Source organism: Panicum virgatum, chromosome 6K (assembly GCF_016808335.1).
Source record: "Panicum virgatum strain AP13 chromosome 6K, P.virgatum_v5, whole genome shotgun sequence".
Taxonomy (NCBI): Eukaryota; Viridiplantae; Streptophyta; class Magnoliopsida; order Poales; family Poaceae; genus Panicum; species Panicum virgatum.
This window is the reverse complement of record NC_053141.1, coordinates 2,803,326-2,822,995: the sequence shown is the minus strand read 5'-3', so window position 1 is coordinate 2,822,995 and position 19,670 is coordinate 2,803,326. Positions and strand designations below refer to the sequence as shown.

Genomic DNA, 19,670 nt, shown 5'->3' with positions numbered 1-19,670 from the left:
GATGACCATGTACATGTTCCCAATAGTTTATTTATCTGTCTAAGATATATTAGAGATTGAAGAAAGCACCAACCACAACAAATTTTCAATCGACAAGAACCAAGCATAGAATATCATCACCAAAAGCACGTCAATATAAAACAGAAACCACAAGTGAAACCAATGTACTTCCAGATACATTTTGTATGACTGTCAGTGAAGTAATGGACTCTCATACGGTCCAGCAATGGTACATCAAAAACGATTCTAGATGGATAAGAGCTTCGCAACACTGTTTGGAATTGATCACCTTCTTCAGCCTTCATTACCGTGGCAGAGCAAAGTCTAGTGCATCGTTTCGGAACAAAACAACAGAGCTCCATTAGAAAGGTGCAACACGTAGGTGTTTTAGTGAAAATAAGAAACGTGCAAAGGAAATCGCATGACCCAAAAAGATACAATACTGTAAAATAAGCAGCTCACAACTAAATGCCAAACAGTGTGTGAAGTCAAGATTTTGGTATCTGCTATTCTGGTTGCTATGAGCAAGCAACATAAACCTCAATACAATAAGCATCTCGATACGGTCACAAAACAAACTGAGTCGAGACATAACAAACTACAACTCAAAAAAACAGAAAATGATCTCTACCCCCACAGCATATTTTGTGGATTTGGCCCTGGCGTTTCAATTCTCTGAATGCAAAATGGGTTTCAGTTCATGATCTGATAGACAATTAAGTTTGGCACCTTGCATAATTTCCCAACTACAAATATTAACACAAAAATCAATGCGCATGCCAGTTCTAACAAAAATAGAAAAATACTCTTCCACAATCACTAAAATGATAAAAGTGCTCTGTTATTGCATAATCATAAAGCCAAACTTAAACAGAAGTCAATAGTTCCCATGGCTGTATGCAGTTCTTTTTTTCTGCTACAATTTCCTTTAAGAAAATTATCTAAGACAAGCTGCCATGCGCTACTCCTTACAGAAGAACAAGGAGGTATTGAAAATTATGTCATGACGCAGTAGCATGTGAGCCATTCTCTTTCACATTGTGTTCCTAGCCATGATCAAATGCGCTTGATCAAACCTAACAGAATGATTATCAAATTAGTTACGATGAATGGATTTTGATTAATATAAGATAATTGCTTGACGATTGATGTACTCCAAAATATTAGTAGCGAACATTTGATATTATCTTTAACAACAATCTGTAAATGTCCAACTTTAATTTCATCAAAGCTTGGATTTTCTGCATAGTGTTGAAACCCTTCAAATTTTTAACAGCCCTTTTAGAATTTTAGGATGCCACAAATATATACGAGGAAATAAACATGCAAAGGCTGAGAAAAAAAAACAGGGCCATGAATATATTCAGTCAGGCAAAGGCTTTTAACCTTTCACAGCGAGTCTCCATTCTTGATTTCCCTACATGCAGATAAATACTATTCCTGTTGCCTTGGTTTATGAATTGAAATCATAGACACCAGGCAGAAAAGGTTATAATAAATTTCCAATTTACCACCAACAAGCAATGCAATGCTCTTGAAACTAACAAGTTCAACAGATTGTTACTATAAATCCAATGGCTTGATATACCCCGTTCAGTCAAGAATGATGACTAGATCAACAAAGATCTTAGATTTTTGCACTCATAAGTAAATATGAAATAATTTTTGGAATAAAAATGCAACAACCTAACCTCATGAGTTGACGAATTTGATAAGAAATGCAACACATCACAATCCTCACACCAACAAAGCAGGACATTTCATGACCAGAGAACACAGAATGTAAGAACACGCAGCGGAAATATAACCAATCAACATAGCCTTCAACCAATCATACAACGCAAAGAGGAGGAAGCAAAATGGACCACCTTGGGAAAGGCAGCTCCAGCATGCCGAGTCGGCGGCGATGCAGGACCGCAGCCGTGCGGCCGCCACGGCGCTGTGAAGCGGCATTAGCGACCCCAGGCTCGCCAGCGCCGCCGCCACGACGGGCCTGAGACAGGCAGGATCAGCAAAAGGCATCCCATTTTCAGGCTTCCAGGATCGCTTCGAGCAAAGACCAGTTGAAGGCAAGAATATGCAAAATTATTCAGGGGAGTTTGGGCATTACCTGCGGATGCGCGGTGCCGAGAGAGGAGACCTCATCGCCTGGAACATCCTATCCGCCGGGGATCTCGACCGGAGCGCCGCTGACCTCACGGCAGTGGTGGCGGCGGCGGCGCGGCACAAGGACGCCATAGTTTCTAGCGATGGATGACGCTGAAGACAAGAGTCCTGCTGGTGACCAATCAGCTGCGTACAACCCACTTCTTTGGTACTCGTCAAACTGGCCGCAAGATGACAAACTAAATTGTGTCTGCTTCAAATGTAGCGGCAGCAAACCAGGATTAGATCCAAAATAAAATCAATTTAGTTTTGAGGTCGTTCTTGATATGCGGCAGCTCACCTGGATTCCCTTTGCTACACGCGAAGCGAGCTGATTGCAAAAGACCCGGAATCTGTGGCAGGCGAAAGAGATGCTGTTTGGATTAGTCCTATATTGGTTATGGGGAGAGAGTTGAACCAAATGGGGGGAGTCACTCACCTCTTGAGCTAGTTTTAGGGGTGTAGCAAGGCTTCCTCCGGATGTGCGCCCGATTGGACCGACTCTCATGATTTTTGAATCGACAATTAGTATCAGAGCTGGGTCCGTAATTTTCTATGCCCGTGCACACTCAGGTGGTGTAGGTCCGAAGCCCAGTGGACCCGTGGGTGTGAGGCCTGTGTGTGCTCGTGTGTCGAGCCGGTCAGTGGTGGACCTGCGGGTGTGAGGCCCGTGTGTTGGACTGATCACTGGTGGACTGTGTGGGTGTGGGACCCCGGTCAGTGCTGAGGGTGGCACCAATATGTTGTGGGGGGAGAGTTGAACCAACTTAAAAAGTGAGGGAGTCACTCACCTCTTGGACTAGCTTTTGGGGGTGTAGCAAGATTTCCCCGAGTGTGTGCCCGGTTGGGCCAACTCTTCTAGTTTTGGGCTGACAATTGGTACAATTGGTATCAGAGCTGGGTCCGCAATCTCCTATGCCCGTGCACACTCGGGTGGTGTAGGCCCGAAGCCCAGTGGACCCGTGGGTGTGAGGCCCGTGTATGCTCGTGTGTCGAGCCGGTCAGTTGTGAACCTGCGGGTGTGAGGCCCGTGTGTCGGACTGGTCACTGGTGGACTATGTGGGTGTGGGACCCCGGTCAGTGCTGAGGGTGGCACTAATGTGTGACAGAGAAGATTGTTGGGATTAATTTCACATTGGTTGTGGGAAGAGAGTTGAAACAACTTAAAAAGTGGGGGGAGTCACTCACCTCTTAGGTTAGTTTTTGGGGTGTAGTAAAACTTCCTCCGAGTGTGCGTCCAATTAGGCCGACTCTCCTAATTTGTGGGCCGACAGATGCCTCAGAAAGAGATCAAAAGAGATTCAGCGATTCACGAATGGGTGATGCTGGATCGCTGGAACGGCGACGTCCCCGGCGGCGGATCGGGGCATCTCTTCTGTGCGGCGAACTAATCATGAGATTCGGCGTTGTTTTTGCCTGCGGGAGAAATTTGGGGAGGAATTGATTGATTAGCTTAGCTACATTAGCAGGCTGTGGGCCTGCTGCTCGGGACGGGATCTTTTTCTGTCGGTCACTTCGCGTGGTCTCTGGACACCAGGTTGATAGGATAGACGCCCCAATTCGGTGACTGAGAAATCTTTGGGATAAAATTTAGCAAGTTTCATCAAGTTCTCCTTGTCAAATGCAGCAAATGAATCTTTGGGATTGAATTATGACATATAGCTAAGCAAATCAGTGTTTACCTCATCAAACCTATCATTGAGCTCCTTAAGTTGCCTATCAATGATGCCTAAAAACATGTCAACTTTGAAACGATGATAATTTGTGAGTTTGACATACTTCCTATTTGACCTTCCAGCTGCCTTGTATATGTCATCCATATTGGGAACATCTATCTTGCGCTTCACACAAAAAGAAGTAACATCAGCAAGAAAGCTCTCCCATCCATTATCCTCCCGCAATAACTCAAGTTGAGTCTTTGTTAAATATATGAGAGAAATAGCATTGACAATGTCTTGATCCCTCTTTTGCAAAGCACAATTAAGGTCATCTGTGTAGCCAAATATGGTGTCCAACAAATGTGCAAGGAACACAAATTCAAATGACTCAAGTGAACACAAGGCCATTTCAGCTTTCCCTGATTCTTTGTATTCAGGATCATCTCCAATTTCTTGCAGCACCTTTCGGATAGGCTCATACATGAGAATAATATGCTGTATCGTTTTGTAGTGAGACCCCCAACGAGTATCTCTAGGCCTACCTAAACCCATTTCTTGATTCAAACCACGGCCACTTTCAATTTCACCCAACTCTAATGCTTCAATAACATGCTCCGCTTGAGCAACTCGAAGCATTTGCAACCTCTTGCAAGAATTCCCGATGGCTGCCAACAACAACCCAAGTTGCTCATAGAAACATTTGCAATCTTGATTTTCTTTGGCAACAGCCACAAGGGTTAACTGAAGCTGATGTGCAAAGCAATGCACATAATAAGCTGAAGGCGACTCATCCATAATTAATTTCTTTAGGCCGTTAAGTGCACCTTTCATGTTGCTAGCACCATCATATCCCTGCCCACGAATTCTAGACAAGCTCAATGAATGATCCATAAGTAGTTTCTCAATAGCATTTTTCAGTGTCAATGAGGTAGTGTTCTCCACATGGACAATACCAAGAAATCTCTCAACTACCCTTCCTTTCTTATCAACATAACATATGCAAAGAGCTAATTGTTCCTTTTGGTACACATCGCTAGATTCATCCGCAAGTATTGCAACGTAGTCATCACCAAGATCTTCTATAATAAGTTTAGTGGTCTCTTTGGCACAACAGTTTATGAGCTCTTTTTGTATCATAGGGGAGGTCAGCTTGCAGTTCTTTGGAGCATTTTTTAGAACAACCTTGTTAACATCCTCAAAACTTTCTGCTAGCCAATTTAGGGGAGGTCAGTTTGCAGATTCCGCGGCCGCCGTGGCCGCCGTGCACTCGGCTGCCACAGTCGCCGGCTGTGCAGCAACAGCAGGCATGGCCCTGCAGCTGCCGCCGACACCGATTCGCCCTCCGTTCTGTGGCTTCGTCAGATCTGCTGCCAGAGGCAGCAGCCAGGTGCCGGCCACAGCTGAACTCCAAGGGCAAGGGCCAACCCTAGCTAGCAGCAACAGAAAAATAGAAGAGGAGAGGAGAGGTCGATTGAGGAATGAGGAGATATCTCGTGGAGAGCCCCGAAGGGGATTGGCGTGAGGGTGAGGTAGTGTAGCGGAGATAGCAGGCCAGCCCACGGGCCTAGTTCTCTAATTTGGGCTCAAATAAACATGATCTAACTCAGTTATATATATATATATATATATATATATATATATATATATATATATATATATATATATATATATGTACACTTGCTAAAAATTTTTTGTCCAAATTATTGGGTGTATGTACACCCATACACCTCAATTGGCTCCGCCCCTGCCTCGGCGTCCGCGCAGAGCTCGCCGTTCGTTGCAGGGGCGACTGTTCCCGTCCTCGATGGCAACGACGGTCGGAGGCGTGGGGATCCACGCTCTCTGTGGTCCCAGCATTAGCGTCCTCACACTGTTCGTGGCCTAGGCAGGCGGCTGCTGTGCTTGAAGAAAAGGGGGTACGACTATACAAGCTGCAAGCACGGGAAGGAGAATTGAACCAGATGGGATGGGAGGAGGTATGCTCTATTCATTGTGATCACAGACAATTTTTTATCCTGACACGTCTGATTCCAAGCAAAAGTGATCGCTTATAAGCTTAAATATGAAGTACTTAGGATTAGAAAATAAAAGTTTATTTCAACTCCAATCCCTGCTTCGGAGCTGCAACTTGTACTCTATCGTTGGCAGGAGCCTTTGACACTTCGCATGTTTCTGGTTCTTTCATTACTGTTATCATGACTAGGAACTAACCATTCTTCTTACCTGGAAGAAATATAATGGAAGGTGTGGTAATCTTGCATGAGACACAGCATGAGATTAAGAAAAAAAAAGAAGAATGGGGTTATTTTGAAATTAGACTTTGAGAAGGCATATGACAAAGTAAATTGGGATTTTTTACAACAAACCTTAAGAATGAAAGGGTTTGCCCCAAAATGATGCAGGTGGATTGAAAGCATTGTGAGTGGTGGCAGTGTGGGAATCAAAGTGAATGATGATATTGGTGAGTTCTTTCAGACCAAGAAAGGTCTCAGACAGGGAGACCCCCTGTCCCCGGTTCTATTCAATGTGGTAGCTGATATGCTAGCAGTTCTAGTGTCAAGGGCTAGGAGGAGTGATCAGTTAAAAGGGTTAGTACCTCATTTGATTGAAGAAGGACTGTCGATTCTGCAATATGTAGATGCCATAGTTCTCTTTCTTGAGGATGATCTAGTACAGGCTCAAAACTTGAAACTGATCCTTTGTGTGTTTGAGAAGATATCTGGTTTAAAAATAAATTACCATAAAAATGAGATTTTCTGTTTGGGTGAGGCTAGCACCAAAGCATCAAGCTACATTCAGTTGTTTGGCTGCAAGGAAGGGTCATTCCCTTTTAAGTATTTGGGTATACCAATGAGCCAACACAAAATTGCAAATAAGGATTGGGAACAGCTGGAGACAAGATTCCAAAAGAAATTGAGCAGCTGGAAGAGTAAGCTACTGTCAACAGGTGGGAGGCTGGTACTAATAAATTCCATCTTATCCAGTTTGCCAATGTTCATGCTTTGCTTCTTCAGAATCCCTAGAGGAATTCTTAAGAAACTGGACTATTATCGATCCAGATTTTTTTGGCAAAATGAGGGCCACAAAAAGAAGTACGGACTAGCAAGGTGGAATATTTTGTGCTCTCCAAAATGTGTTGGGGGGAATGGGAATTATAGATCTGGATGTACAGAATGTGTGTCTTTTAAGCAAATGGTTGTATAAGCTTATTAACGAGGATGGGGTGTGGCAGCAGTTGCTTTAGAAAAAGTATCTGAAGAATAGGACTTTTTCACAAGTGACTAAGCAACTAGGAGACTCCCAATTCTTGTCAGGTTTAATGGAAGTAAAGACCATTTCTTCCCTAGGGGAAAGTTTCTGGTTAAAAATGGTAGACAGACAAGATTTTGGGAGGATTGGTGGGTAGGAGGTGAACCTCTTATGAATCAGTTCCCTGAGTTATATAGGATTGCAAGAAAGAAGCACCAAACTGTGGCTGATGTGCTGTGTACACGTCCATTGAACATATCATTCAGAAGAGCACTTGTGGGTGGGAAATTTAGATTGTGGATTGACTTGGTTTCATTGGTGCTGAATGTGAATCTGGTGGAGGCAGAAGACAGATGGGAATGGAATTTGGATAAATATCATTTATTTTCAATGAAGTCAATGTATAGAGATATAATGCAGGCGGGCAGGCTCCCGGAACATAGTGTTTTATGGAAGTTAAGGGTACCACTGAAAGTTAAGATAACTTGCTAAAAAGGAATTGGAAGGGTGATAGTGCATGCTGTTTCTGTTCTTGTAAAGAGACCATACAACATTTGTTTTTTGAGTGTCATGTTGCAAAATTTGTGTGGGGATCAGTAAGGATGGTTTTGGGATACAACCCCCTTCCAATGTAACTAACCTGCTGAGATCTTGGCTCAGAAGTTTTTCTGTTAAGCTAAGAAAACAATTACTAGTAGGTGCAGTGGCTCTTTGTTGGGCCATTTGGCTTTGCCGAAATAATGCAGTTTTCTGTCAAACTCCTCCTAACTCGTATTTGCAGGTCATCTTCAGAGGGACTTTCTGGGCAAGGAGATGGTCGCAGCTCTCTAAAAAGGAAGAGGAGAATTTTATAGCTAAAAATTGTGGAAGAATGGAGGGAGTACTGCTAGAGTTCTATGTCAAGCAAGGCTGGAATTTTAGAAGAAGAATCGAGTCTTAGCTTCTTTGAAGTGTTTGGATGGTCAGCAGTCCTCTCTCATTATGAGTTAAAACTCTGTTTTTTAGCTTGTGGTGAGGACAGTTTGCTGGCTGTAAGCTCTGGTGGCTGCTAAAGCAGAATCTCGTTTGTGTTTTTCTCCCTTAAGCTGTATGCTGTGCAGTCTGCGTACTGCAGTTTGTGTTGGTTGTAGACATTCGTTTGTGAATGTTCAAGGCCGGGATTTTCCTTAATCTAAAAAAAATCTACATAGTAAACTTCTTTGAAAATGTTTGCCTTGCAGCAGGGCCTCGACATCATATGATATGACCTTTTGATCACCACTACTTTTTAATCACATAGCTGGATTTTCTGATTTCTATAATATGAATTCCATCTCTTCTCTACTTCTTTGAAAATGTTTGCCTTGTAGCAGGATCTCCATTCCAGTGATGCCTACGTGATTACACTACTCCAGCACCCCTCATCACCGCCGGTTCGTAAGGAGTATCACCAATGGTTTGGGAGGCGTTGGATTTATGTCGTTGGTGATAGCTGGGCCATCACCGCCGGTTCCAGAACCGTTGGTGATGTGCACCCATCATCGCCGGTTCGTATCTGGAACCGTTGGTGATGGAGACATCAACACCGCCGGTTGAAGACACGAACCGGCGGTGAAGACCTTTTTCCCATCAAAAAAATATTTTCATATAATAATATTGCATCATTTGTACAATAGACATGTTTAAGATATTATTACATGTTATATATTTAAGATGGAGAGAGTACTATTCCATGTCACCACATGCATCTATATATAGAAGGCATGACAACAGGGCACCGCACAGCAGTAAAGCACAAAACCAGAAGAATGAAAATTATACACTAAAGAAGAGTACAACTGGGCAACTGCAAGAAAGTTCAGTTCTTACTGCTTCTGTAGGAATAATGACTTCATATTTACTCATGCAGTCTTTAAGTCCTTGAGATAATGGGAGACGATACTCAAGAGTGATGTTGTCTCTTTCTTGGCGAACGTAATAAGACAGAACATGCTTTAACCCCCACATCAGTTCAAAAATAACATCCTCATTTTCAAAGCACTTGACATTCTAGCAAGATAAAGTAACTGAGTTGTAAACAGGAATATTCATGCAAATGCAAAGACATAAAAAAAACAACTAAAAAGACATCTACTGACCAAATTGGACTTGATGACACCTCTAAGCTCTACATCCCCAACAATCAGCTGTATGCTTTTGCCATAGTATTTTTTGATTGCACGAGTAAGAAGCAAACCTGGACCACCACTTTTCCACGCTACAGACTTGTCTTCAAACTTTATGAACTCAAGCAGAAAGATAACCTGGTAAGAAAAGTTGCATGATATTAGATAGAACAGTTACAGAGTATTGTTGATAGCCAAGGCGGTAAACTATTAAAACTTTAAAGCAAGCACATGGCTTATATGATCAATCCTGGGTGCGATGCAAATAAGAGAAGGCAACCAGAGCCAGTGCTAGTGAAAGCAAGGTAGAATTAGAAGTACAAACATTATCAGCAACTTCATCATTGATAAACCACGACCACAGATTCTGCAGTAACACAGAGAAGGATCATAAGAAGTTGAATTAAAGTGTTTGCTGCTCACCATGTTAAAAGGACACATCCCATCCGTACTCAAACCGAATCTTATGTTTCTTATTTCCTTTGCAAACCGATTCTTGTATTTGTAGTTGATAGCTCTCCACTGTGAACCATCTGCAGGGTGTCTGAGATTCCCATCAACGAGTCGATCTTCGGCATGCCACCTCATCAGCTTGGCAGTCTTCGCGTTTGCAAACAACCGTTTCAAACGAGGAATGATAGGAAAATACCAGACGACCTTGGCAGGTGGTCGTTTGTTGCGGTCACCTTTCATTGACAATGCTGATTCAGGACATTTGTACCGTGAAGCTGAGCACACTGGACATGCATCCAAGTCTTCATATTTGCCGTGATACAAGATGCAATCCTTAGGGCATGCATGGATCTTTTGTACCTCCAGTCCCATTGGGCAAATCATTTGCTTCGCCTGGTATGTGTTTTCAGGCAACCCGTTAGGGCTTGGCAGCAACTTCTGCAATAAGCTTAACAAATCATCAAATCCCTTGTCTGACAAACCATTACTAGACTTCATCTCCAATAGCATCAGGTTTGCTTCAAGTTTAGACACGCTGCAACTTGGGTAAAGTGGTGTTCTTGCATCTATCCTCATCTACTCCAACTTCTTCAGATTCTTTTTGTCAAGAAAGTCCGGTTCCGCATCACGTATCATCTGGTCTAGTGCATCCACAACATCATCAGCAACTAATGTTTCCTGCATGGTTTCATTTACGCTTTCATGTCCGGTTTCCTCTACTATTTCCGGGTTAGTTGTTTCCTCCACTGTTTCATGCCTGTCCTCATGGACGGAGTGCATTGTCTCACCAACCTCACCGTGCTTGTTCCAAACTTGGTAGTTGGGCATAAAACCTCTAAATAACAGATGAAAGCGGATCTGCTCAACATTGCCAAACTGCTTCTGATTTTTGCAATCAATGCATGGGCAATACACGTAGCCATCATCTTGTAGATTCTTGTGTGCCTTGGCAGTCTGCACAAACGAGTCCACACCATTGACAAAATCCAAATTTCCAGCCTTTGTACCGTACATCCAACCTCGATTCATCTATGCACACAAGAAAACATCCAAGAATCTGAATTTAGTAAAATTATCATCTCAACACATAGATTTTCAGTTTATCAAGTTTCGTAACAAATATCACACTTTAAGGGCCATCTAAATCAATTAAGAAAGAGGCTTTACTTCAATAATTAAAATATCTACTTCAATTTTTGTCAAGTTCCTTATCATCAAAACTAAGAAATGCCATCTAAATTAATTAAGAAAAAGCATTTACATCTCGATCATCACAATTAATAAATATCCTATAAACTACTTAAGAAAGACCCCTTACATCCCAATCATCACAATTATGACAACAATCTAACCATAAAGAGCTAGTTCTTACCTTGAATCAAATATGTGAAGTCCAGTCCTCAAAATTTAATGAGCCTCCATGATGACTTCATGATGAGTGTTCATGAGAATTTATCCTAAAGTGAAGAAAAAGAGACTCTCCTTGATCAATTCATCACAAAATGAATGACTAATCCTAAGATAAAGGCTATGAATCAAATGGATTGCTAGCTACAAACCTATCACAAGTTGGTTCACTCAAACAACAAAAAAAGAAGCCCCAATGATGAGAAATGATCCAAAAATGGAGAAAAAAGTCCTCCTTGATCAATTCATCACGAAATGCATCATTAATCCCAAGAAAATGGGTACAAAGCCAATGAATTGATGGCTACTAACCTTAGAATAAGTTGGTGGAGCCAATACATCAAAAATGGTGAGGTTTCATGAGAATTTCGGCAAAATCCGGCAGCAACAATGGAGGAGAGAGGTGTGGCCGTCGGGTTGGAGAAGAAAGGTGGTAGGAGGAAGGAGGGGTTGGGGTTTTGTACTGTACAGGCTTATCACCGCCGGTTTGTAACACGAACCATTGGTGATGCTTCTTATCACCGCCGGTTCGTGTTACAAACCGGCGGTGATATGCCCGCAGGACATCACCAACGGTTCGTAACACGAACCGACGGTGATAATCAGCATCACCGCCGGTTCCAACGGCCACTACGGCCACCCACTCGGGACCCGGCGGTGATACCTCATCACCGCCGGTTCATGTTAAACTGGCGGTGATAGCCCGTTGGCAATGGCCAATTCTGTAGTAGTGTTAGTTTTCTAACTCCTCCACTTGTGAGTACATGCATGGAGTATGGGGAATTGCCGGATCTTCCAGTTTCAAATTCAAATAATTATGTCGCAACGTGATTTTTTATGCGACGACTGTTATGTAGTATTGCAACTCTAATAATTATTATGGCTTGTATCCCTATATTTTGCTTAGCTGAATTTTTTTTACAACTCTTTGCATAAAGAATTGAAATACCATGTGTTTAATTATTGAACAATTTTAATGGATGCCATGCTAATAGCTGGTTACTGTCAAAAATTATTGTTTATGAAGTGTTTGGAAAATACAACCTCGTGGGTGTACATTTTTCCTATAGATATAAATTATTATTTATTATGAAACTCTTATTTGTGTTTTTGAAAACACGTGCTTGTCGCACGTGCACTCTACTAGTTTCTAAAGCACATAATGTTTTTATCAGAAATTTTGGTTTAGTCCAACACTATCACCAATGGGTGGGCTTGAAGCGTACATAACGAGAATTGAACAACATCTCTATATTGTAATCGTGGCTGTTTCAGATCTTTAGAAATGTTTGCTGAGGTATGCCATGGATTGCGCACCTTTCGTATCATGCAAACATCTGCATGAAGAGAATAAACAAGACAAGAAAAAAAGAGCAGAAGAAAGAGAATAAAAGAAAGCAAAGAATAAGGAGATCGACGAATATGGATCGAAAGGCGAATTGAAGAATCTGAAGGCGGAATATATGTGAAGATACTTCGTATTCTGTCAGTCACGCAGACACTGCCTACAAGTACAAATATATGCTGATGCCAACGCTCCCTCCTCAGCTCCTCTCCTCGCCTTCGCCTCTCCTCTCTTCGCGTGGAAACCTCCTCTCGCCGGCGCCGACCCCAGCCACCGCAGCCAAGGCGGGCGTCAAAGTGCGTGTGATCGATCGCTGAAGACAAGATGCCAAAAGGCCCGGAATCTGTGGCAGGCGAAAGAGATGCCTCAGGAAGATATCAAAAGAGATTCAGCGATTCATGAACGGGTGATGCTGGATCGCTGGAACGGCGACGTCCCCGGCGGCGGATCGGGGCATCTCTTCTGTGCGGCGAACTAATCATGAGATTCGGCGTTGTTTTTTCCTGCGGGAGAAATTTGGGGAGGAATTGGTTGATTAGCTACATTAGCAGGCTGCGGGCCTGCTGCTCGGGACGGGATCTTTTCCTGTCGGTCACTTCGCGTGGTTTCTGGACACACGCGCCAGTGAGCCAACTGTGGAGGATAGCACGTCAGAGGATCTGTGTCCGCGGCTCGGAGGGAGTCGATCCATGCGGGGCTCGGAGCCGCAGCTGTGGGTATGTGCGGGTACACGATCCGTTTTGTAGAATTTTAGAAAATCAACACTTTAACTGTTAATTATTATATTAAATTAAATAAAAGTAGTTTACAAAATTAACTTCAGAAATCTATGCTAGGTATCCTGACGAATCTAATAAGACTTTTGATCGCATGATTAGATGATGGTTACTGTAACATTACTGCAACCAATCATCGATTAATTACCGCCATTAGATTCATCACGAAAAATTACACCCATCATTGAAAAGGTTTTGCAGATAGGCTTCATTTAATACTCTATGCATGTGAGATTCTTTTTTCGTGAATTATATTCTAAAATTCTAGAACAGAACCAAACACGACCAGAGTACGGGTAAGAGCATTTGCAGTGTGCAAAATGCAAACGGTGGCCGAGGCTTCATTTTCCATTTTAGCGGTGGCGATACGTTCCCATCCTCGGCGGCGGCAGCGCGCGGCTGCAGCCACAGGGTCCTCGGCATCAGGCCTCCTCCAACAGTTTCGACAATACCGTCGGCCTACATGGAGCTAGAAAATACTAAAGAAAGGAGAAATGATTTTCGGCCATGTTTGGTTTATAATGTGAAAAAAATTCACAAAAAGACGAATGCATGCATGGAGTACTAAACGAAGTTTATTAGCGAAATCTTTTCACGGATGGGTGTAACTTTTCGAGACAAATCTAATGAGTCAAGTTCCACCATGATTGGTTACAGTGATGCTACAGTAACCGCACCTAATCATCCTCTAATTATGCGGTAAAAGACCTTATTAGCTACAGCACATGCTACAGTACCATAATTGTGAAAATTATTTTGTAATTATACTTCATTTAATACCTCTAATTAGTGATCAAAAGGGCGAAAAGTTTTCATAAAAACTTTTTCACCCCCTAACTAACACACGGCCTTCTATTGCTAGCGATTACCACACCAGCTCACTCAGTACCTAGGTAAACGCACCATAAGCTAGCGAGTAAACAACCGCCAGCGTGACACTTTTTGCGTTTTCTCTCACTGCCACCTCAGCTTAAGCTATCGAAATCGCTGGCCGTTGGACATGGCCTCAGCGCAGAGCTCGCCGTTCGTTGCAGGGGCGACTGTTTCCGTCCTCGACGGCAATGACGGTCGGAGGCACGGGGATCCACGCGCTCTGTGGTCCAAGCATTGGCGTCCTCACACTGTTCGTGGCCTAGGCAAGCGGCTGCTGTGCTCGAAGAAAAGGGGGTACGACTATACAAGCTGCAAGCACGGGACGGAGAATTGAACTAGATGGGATGGGAGGAGGTATGCTATTCATTGTGATCACAGACAATATTTTGTCCTGACACGTCTGATTCCAAGCAAAAGTGATCGCTTATAAGCTTAAGTACGAAGTACTTAGGATTAGAAAATAAAAGTTTATTTCAACTCCAATCCCTGTTTTGGAGCTGCAACTTGTACTCTATCGTTGACAGGAGGCTGGAGCCATGGAGAGAATAAAGATAAGAATAAAGAGCAGAAGAAAGAGAATAAAAGTGCGTTATCGTCGAGAATAAAAGTGGAGAATATATGAAGATACTTCGTATTCTGTCAGTCACGCGCCTACAAGTACAAATATACGCCGATGCCAACGCTCCCTCCTCAGCTCCTCTCCTCGCCTTCGCCTCTCCTCTCTTCGCGTGGAAACCTCCTCTCGCCGGCGCCGACCCCAGCCACCGCAGCCAAGGCGGGCGTCAAAGTGCGTGTGATCGATCACGTACGACGTGCCGGAGGCCGGATCGAGATGGACAAGAGTTCAAGCAGAGCTGCGGTCGCCGGCGAGTTGCTTCGGCTGGAGGCGCGTGCGGCCGGCTTGCACGCACGGCTGACGCCTGGTACGAGTGAGGTTAGCTCCATTTCATTCTCCTCTATCTGTCCTCTCGTGTTCGATCTCCTGCAAGGTGGCTATTTCATGGTGTGGGCAATGGGGCCGGGTCCGCCTCGCCACCATCGCCGGCGGTCGTACGTGTGGGGGGCAGGGCTGACCACGTTGTTTGCCACAAGCATGTTCGTGTTCTCCCACGAGCGTCCGCCGAGCGCCTGCGATGAATTCACCTAACTGCATGCATGAGGGAGAAGATAGATAGATAGCTCGATCGACCTACTCTTGGACGTACGTGTCCTTGGAGGGGAAAAGGTGCAGCTCGACCAGCAGATCCGTTCCACAGATCGCCAGTTATTTTCTCTCGTTTTTGCTCTATGTGCAAATTGCAGATCATCAGCATTTTTTTTTTTTGCGGGTAGATCATCAGCTAGCTTTATTCCTGGAAGAGACCCACCCATCGTGGAAGTGCAGCATCTCTGCGTGTGCGAGAAACTGAGATGGCCAATTGGTCACGGGAGAGCACAACGGACGGACGGATGGATTTGGCAAAACTTACTGCTTTATTCCTTGTCCATCCAAATTTACGAGTCTTTTCTGACCAGAATTCCTTTTCCACCAGGTGGGAAATCTCAACGAGGGCCGAACGATACACCAAATATTGGCCCAGGAGCTCTGGCCCAACACATTCAGACTTGACCGTACGACGTTGGGAAAGCCCGTCGGGCGAGGCGCTTTTTTCTTTTTTATATTTAAAAAAAATAAAAATTTCAAAAATATATGTCCGTTTTGAATTATTTCAAAAATACCCCCGGTCGCCCTCCCATAGGGCGACAGGCCCTTAGTGTAATTTTTTTTTTCAAATTTGCAACGAGGTCCCTGGAAAAAAAAGGAGGTCTGTCGCCCCTGCAACGACGACAGTGTGCTGTCGCCCCCCCCTCGGGCGACCAGTGGGCGGGCCCGCCCACGGGCGCGGCAGGGGCCTGTCGCCCCCTCCGCGGGCGACAGGGGGGCCTGTCGCCCCCCCTCGGGCGACCGGGGTATCTCCCCTTATATAAGGTCCAACCCCCCTTTCCCTCCTCATTTCAGCCCAAAAATATCAGCAAAAATCCAAAAAAAAAAAGAGAGAGGTGAGGAAAAGGGAAGCGGCGAAGCCCTGTCGGATTCAGCACTTGTGATCTGCAGGTTAGTATATTTAGTTTATATATTTTTCTATTTAATTACTACGCATTTAAGTAGGAGTAATTTAAGTACGGGTGAGTAATTTAATTTAATTAGTGCTATAGTAGAACCATTTAAGTAGGAGTTTAATGATACTTTAGTTTGTAGTTACGTAGTAGTAAATTAGTTTAGAAAATTAATACTACACATTTATTATTACAATTGTAGTACTATTAAAGATGTGTTTATAAATTAATTATGATTTAGAATAGAATTTGGCATATGCAGTATAGAATTTGAGTGTCATCACGTAGTTATGAATACTTAGACGTTGTAGTTGAATTTCATACTTAGTTTTTACGGATTATTGAATAAGGTAGTGAAGTAAAGAGTATAACTCGATAAGTATTATGTGATATACAGATATGTCGAGCAAGATGCAGTTTCAAGTATTTTATGGTGAATATAATGTTATGTATGGGCCAAATGGAGTAGATCTTTCTGCCTTTATGTGCACATCTAGCGCCATAGATAAACCTCTGGAAAGGAGTTTTGGTTCCATATGTAAGTGGCTGCAGCGTGGGTTCTGTGTTGATCCGTTGACACATGTGATCACTGTCCAGTCTCTTGTTAATTGGGAGTTAGAAAGTGAATTATGGAAATTGATGATGATATACAGCACTGATGACTGGCAGAAGTACATGCAAGCAGCTCTAGAGCGTGGGTGGCCTTTGGCCATTCTTGTTCAAATCCGGGAGAAGACACAAAATGAAATCCAACAATGTGCAGATCAAGGAACTCCGAGTATTCGAAGAGAGACCAATTATGTTGAGCAAGAAGAGTCAGAAGAGACAGAGAACCAAAACATGGGATCACATGGCCTTGCTGATGAGGGAGGGAGGATACATAGCATTATGGACGAGATGGAGGCAGAACAAACCGCAATAGAGATGGAAGAATATGAGGGCTCATCTGATGACGAGCAGTACTCATTGCTAAAAGAGTGGAAGGAGTATGGTTTTGGCAGTCATGTCGCAGAAGAGGTACGAAATCAGGAGTGGGAGTACAGAGGGAATGAGGTAGTGCAAGGTGCAACATATCCAAACATTGAAGCCGTAAAAGATGCTGTGAGACTATGGGCAATATCATTGAAACGAGAATTCAAAGTCGTAAAGTCTGGCAGTAAAGAATATGAGGTGAAGTGTGTGAATGCTGGATGTCCATGGCGAGTACATGCATTCAAGGGAAAATGGAAGTCAAACTGAAAATATTCCATTGTGACAGAGCACACTTATTTGCTGTCAGAAGTTCTTCCCTCGCATCGCAATATATCATGCGACTTTGTGGTCCTGGAGAGTCAGGAGACAGTTTGGGCAACGACAGGAGTTTTCAGTGCCCACCGCGTTGGAGCTTGTCAGTCGCCAGGACCACAGGTAATTATGAATGAACTTGACTCATACATTCGTGTCGAATCTAACGATTCTTCGTGGTCCACTTTGTAGGTTGTCAAGGAGTGGCTTGCCGTGCTCTGATGATTGGCTCACCAAGATGCAGCTGTGGGTGGACCAATGGGAACAGGCAGACGAGCACTTGGTCCATCCAACAGGACCACACACAGACAGCTTCTTTAGGGCTTACCTCACCTGGTACTTACCCCGGACTCGGGCTCGTCTGGTTTTTGTTGACACTCACTCGCAGCCACACCAGGCGAGGCCTCAGGATGGCTATGCCCGGCACCACGTGGAGGCACTAGCTGGCGCGGTGAGTCTCTTGATCATATTTGCATATATATATTCATATTCATAAGATAATTCATGTGTTTGTAACTGTACCTTTACTGAATGGATGCAATTTCGCCTTTGCAACATGATGGAGACGGACTGCTCAACTTACCTGATGAGGGTATGTGCCGGATCCCCAATGACCCAGTTTGAGCAGACAGAGGCATGGTCGAGGCAGCGTGATCAGTTGCGTCAGGTAGTGCACAACTTGGGAAGCCGTGTGCAGTACGATGACAGTCACGGGTCGTCCCAGGCCTCGTCGTCGTTCCCGTGTCCGTCGACCGTGCACGGGCCGACGTCGCAGTTCTTCCCAAGTGCAGGTAACGTACATATATTTTTAAAATTAGATCAAGTGTTCCTACATATTTACTAATATCACATACAGGATACGATCCAGCTACTGCGTTCGTCCATACTGGAATGTTTAGAGGGACAGCACCAGTTGCCGGACCGTATCCAGTGATGGTACCGGGGCCACAGATACCGGTCTACACAGGTTAGTTTATGTTTCGTATTTCGGTTTCTACATGTCGTGACGACATATAAGAGCGTACGCTAACATCCACATTTTTTGTGTAGGATTCTACCCCGATGCGGGTGCTGGACCTTCTTTTTCCTCCTTTCGACCAGATAACGAGACTTTCACCTTAGGTGACTTCGACAGCTTGACTCCAGAAGAGCCTGCCGCGCAAGGTGACCCCGATGTCTTGGGGTATTCACAGCTAGGAGGAGCACCACTTGGGATCTCTCAGCAGCAGACACCGCAGCCCCTTGCACGTCCTGAGCGACAGGTGAGGTCTCCGGATGTTCTCACCTACTCCGAGGGCCATGTCCGTGCCCAGCAGAGGGGTAAGAGGGTCCGACGCCCTAGGGGTGGTTAGATATATCTGATGTTTGTATCTCTGATGTTTATTTGTAATGGGATAGCTGTAGACCACTTATTTGTATCCGATGTTTATGATTGTGCTAGTTTACTTGTCATTTGTTTCTATAGATACTATTGATATGAACTTATTATGTTTGTGGGTTCCATAATTCTCATGAAATAAGGGAAGTTCTTGCGATTTTTTTCGTGATTTAATGAAGGAAAAGTTAGGTGCGGTAGGAGTTAGCGGCCGAGATCATGCCGACGATGATGACGACTACACGCTCGAATAGCTCAAAATAGGAACCATAGTGTATCTAGCTGCGAGTACGAGATCACAGGTTGCCACTGCTCAGGACGGCGATCACGGGTTTCCCAAATATCGCATTCTTTGCCCAGACATACGTGACCCAATAGCAGTGTCCTTCCACCATTTTAAAAAGATATGACAACACGGCAACCACTCTAGTTTTTTTCATGAATTTTTAGGCTCAAATGACAAAGGGAATGGCGGCAAAGGCTGGCTTTTTTCCTGAATTTTTAGGCTCAAATGACAAAGAGAATGGCGGCATACGGCGACTTAGGGGGAGGGGACCCTGTCGCCCCCCCAACGGGCGACAGGCCCCTGTCGCCCCAGGGGTGGGCGACAGACCCCTGTCGCCCGTTGGGGGGGCGACAGGCCCCCTTTTTTTTAGGGACCTCGTTGCAAATTTGAAGAAAAAAAAAATTACACTAAGGGCCTGTCGCCCTATGGGAGGGCGACCGGGGGTATTTTTGAAATAATTCAAAACGGACATATATTTTTGAAATTTTTATTTTTTTAAATATAAAAAAGAAAAAAGCGCTCGGGCGAGTGACGAGGCAGAACAGCTGCGAAGCTTGCCTCGGCCGGCCCATGGGGCA

At 44.1% G+C, this 19,670-nt stretch overlaps 1 protein-coding gene and 1 long non-coding RNA gene across 5 annotated transcripts in view; both read right to left on the bottom strand.

The window, feature by feature from the left end:
• LOC120711254 (protein NONRESPONDING TO OXYLIPINS 2, mitochondrial-like) overlaps positions 1-19,670 on the bottom strand; it is a 98,530-nt gene that overhangs the window by 33,678 nt on the left and 45,182 nt on the right. Inside the window, exons 1-4 of one of the 4 annotated variants that reach the window (XM_039996723.1) lie at positions 12,727-13,088; positions 2,111-2,271; positions 1,869-1,993; positions 114-324 (exon numbers count right to left, since the gene is read on the bottom strand). In XM_039996723.1, coding sequence (XP_039852657.1) covers positions 305-324; positions 1,869-1,993; positions 2,111-2,238 — 273 coding nt within the window. In that variant the 5' untranslated portion in view covers positions 2,239-2,271; positions 12,727-13,088 and the 3' untranslated portion in view covers positions 114-304. Of the gene's footprint in view, positions 1-113; positions 325-1,868; positions 1,994-2,110; positions 2,451-12,726; positions 13,089-19,670 lie in introns of those variants that run through there. The other 3 variants (XM_039996724.1, XM_039996725.1, XM_039996722.1) reach the window with 3 other exon arrangements.
• On the bottom strand, positions 10,429-11,529 carry LOC120711257. Its single transcript, XR_005690219.1, has 3 exons — positions 11,369-11,529; positions 11,022-11,106; positions 10,429-10,678 (listed from the first exon to the last, which is right to left on the bottom strand). It is a non-coding gene; the product is annotated as an uncharacterized LOC120711257 (long non-coding RNA).